Genomic DNA, 2,412 nt, shown 5'->3' on the forward strand with positions numbered 1-2,412 from the left:
TGGGGTGGCCCCAGGTGACCCCCTAAAAGCCCTGGATGTGGCAGTAGGAGATGGGGTGGCCCCAGGTGACCCCCTAGAAGCCCTGGATGTGGCAATAGGCCTCGAGGCTGGCGAAGAGCACGTAGAGCAGCCAGAGCAGGAGGAAGAGCGCGGCCGTGAGCACTTTGGGGGCGCGGGGCCCCCCCAGCTCGCCCCCGATGGGCGCCCGGCGCCGGTAGAGCAGGACCCCGATGGCGAGGAAGGCGAAGATGGTGAAGAGGGTGACGGGGAAGGCCAGCGTGCCCGGCGGCACCAGGAAGGGGCGTCCCTGCGCCGCCCAGTACACGGCGGCCACCGACCAGGCCAGGCCCAGCCCCAGGAACACGTTGACGGCGTTGGAGCCCGTCACGTTCCCGATGGACGCGTCGGCGCACGGGTCCTGCAGGGCGGCCACGCGGCTGGCGAACGTGTCTGCGGGCACGGCGGGGCACGTTGGGGGCGGCGGGGGCAGCGGGGGTGTTGGGGGTGTTCGGGGTGTTGGGGACACTGGGGGTGTTGGGGACGTTTGGGTCATTGGGGGTGTTGGGGATGTTGGGGACATTTGGGTCATTGGGGACATGGGGGGCGTTGGGGACATTGGGAGTGTTGGGGACATTGGGTATGTTGGGGACATTTGGGTCATTGATGATGTTGGGGACATTGGGGACGTCGGGGGTGTTGGGGATGTTGGGGACATTTGGGTCGTCAGTGATGTTGGAGACATTGGGGGTGTTGGGGACACTGAGGGTGTTGGGGACATTTGGGTCATTGGGGGTGTTGGGGGCATTGGGGACATTTGGGTCGTCAGTGATGTTGGAGACATTGGGAGTGTTGGGGACACTGGGGGTGTTGGGGGAATTGGGGGTGTTGGGGACATTGGGGGTGTTGGGGGCATTTGGGTCATTGGGGGCGTTGGAGGTGCCCAAGGCCACGAAGACGACGGCGTTGACGGAGTCCTTGAGTCCCTTGTCCATCTCCCTTGTCCTGTCCCTTATCCCATGATGTCCCCATGTCCCCATGATGTCCCCATGTCCCCATGATGTCCCCATGGTGTCCCCAATGTCCCCATGATGTCCCCATGGTGTCCCCAATGTCCCCATGATGTCCCCATGGTGTCCCAATGTCCCCTCACCCGGGATGGAGGTGCCCAAGGCCACGAAGACGACGGTGCTGACGGAGTCCTTGAGTCCCTTGTCCATCTCCCTTGTCCTGCCCCTTATCCCACCCCATCATCCCCCTGATGTCCCCAATGTCCCCGTGATGTCCCCATGATGTCCCCATGATGTCCCCATGTCCCCCCGGTGTCCCCTCACCCGGGATGGAGGTGCCCAGGGCCACGAAGACGACGGCACTGCCAGAGTCCTTGAGTGCCTGGGTCCATCTCCCTTGTCCTGCCCTTATCCCATGATGTCCCCAATGTCCCCCTGATGTCCCCAATGTCCCCATGTCCCCAATGTCCCCATGATGTCCCCATGTCCCCCTGGTGTCCCCTCATCCGGGATGGAGGTGCCCAAGGCCATGAAGACGACGGCGTTGACGGAGTCCTTGAGTGCCTGGGTCCATCTCCCTTGTCCTGCCCCTTATCCCACCCCATCATCCCCACGATGTCCCCATGATATCCCCAATGTCCCCATGGTGTCCCCATGATGTCCCCTCACCAGGGATGGAGGGGACCAGGGATGTCCCCAGGGCCACGAAGACGACGGCACCGCCAGAGTCCTTGAGTCCCTTGTCCATCTCCCTTGTCCTGCCCTTATCCCATGATGTCCCCATGTCCCCATGATGTCCCAATGTCCCCATGATGTCCCCATGATGTCCCCATGTCCCCCGGTGTCCCCTCACCCGGGATGGAGGTGCCCAGGGCCACGAAGACGACGGCGTTGACGGAGTCCTTGAGTCCCTTGTCCATCTCCCTTGTCCTGCCCCTTATCCCATGATGTCCCCAATGTCCCCTTGATGTCCCCAATGTCCCCAATGTCCCCAATGTCCCCGTGATGTCCCCAATGTCCCCATGGTGTCCCAATGTCCCCGTGATGTCCCCATGTCCCCATGGTGCCCCCTCACCCGGGATGGAGGTGCCCAGGGCCACGAAGACGACGGCGTTGACGGAGTCCTTGAGGCCGAGGGTGCAGCCGAAATGCGCCGCCAGGTCCCCGATGAGGGCGGTGAGGAGGGCGAGGAGGAGGATGGAGACGCCGAAGGCCGCCCAGCCCCCCAGCAGCGCCGTGGGGGGGACGCAGGCGAAGAGAACCTTCCAGAACACCGTCAGGAAGTGCATCACGTAGTCGAAGCACGACGGCAGCCGCTCCTCGCGGCCCTCGTCCTCGTCGTCCTCGTCACCTGCGGGGGGGGACGAGGGGTGGTGGCACCAGGGGGAGGGTCCCCAGGGTGGGA

General features: G+C 64.0%; 1 protein-coding gene across 1 annotated transcript in view; it reads right to left on the reverse strand.

The window, feature by feature from the left end:
* Positions 1 to 6: 6 nt before the first annotated feature.
* Positions 7 to 2,412, reverse strand: part of LOC108510394 (sodium/calcium exchanger 2-like) — a 10,166-nt gene continuing 7,760 nt past the window's right edge. Inside the window, exons 3-4 of the mRNA XM_017840072.1 lie at positions 2,083 to 2,358; positions 7 to 450 (exon numbers count right to left, since the gene is read on the reverse strand). Coding sequence (XP_017695561.1) covers positions 74 to 450; positions 2,083 to 2,358 — 653 coding nt within the window. The 3' untranslated portion in view covers positions 7 to 73. The remainder of the gene's footprint in view (positions 451 to 2,082; positions 2,359 to 2,412) is intronic.

This window comes from Lepidothrix coronata, unplaced genomic scaffold, assembly GCF_001604755.1.
Source record: "Lepidothrix coronata isolate B3197 unplaced genomic scaffold, Lepidothrix_coronata-1.0 Scaffold787, whole genome shotgun sequence".
Lineage (NCBI taxonomy): Eukaryota > Metazoa > Chordata > Aves > Passeriformes > Pipridae > Lepidothrix > Lepidothrix coronata.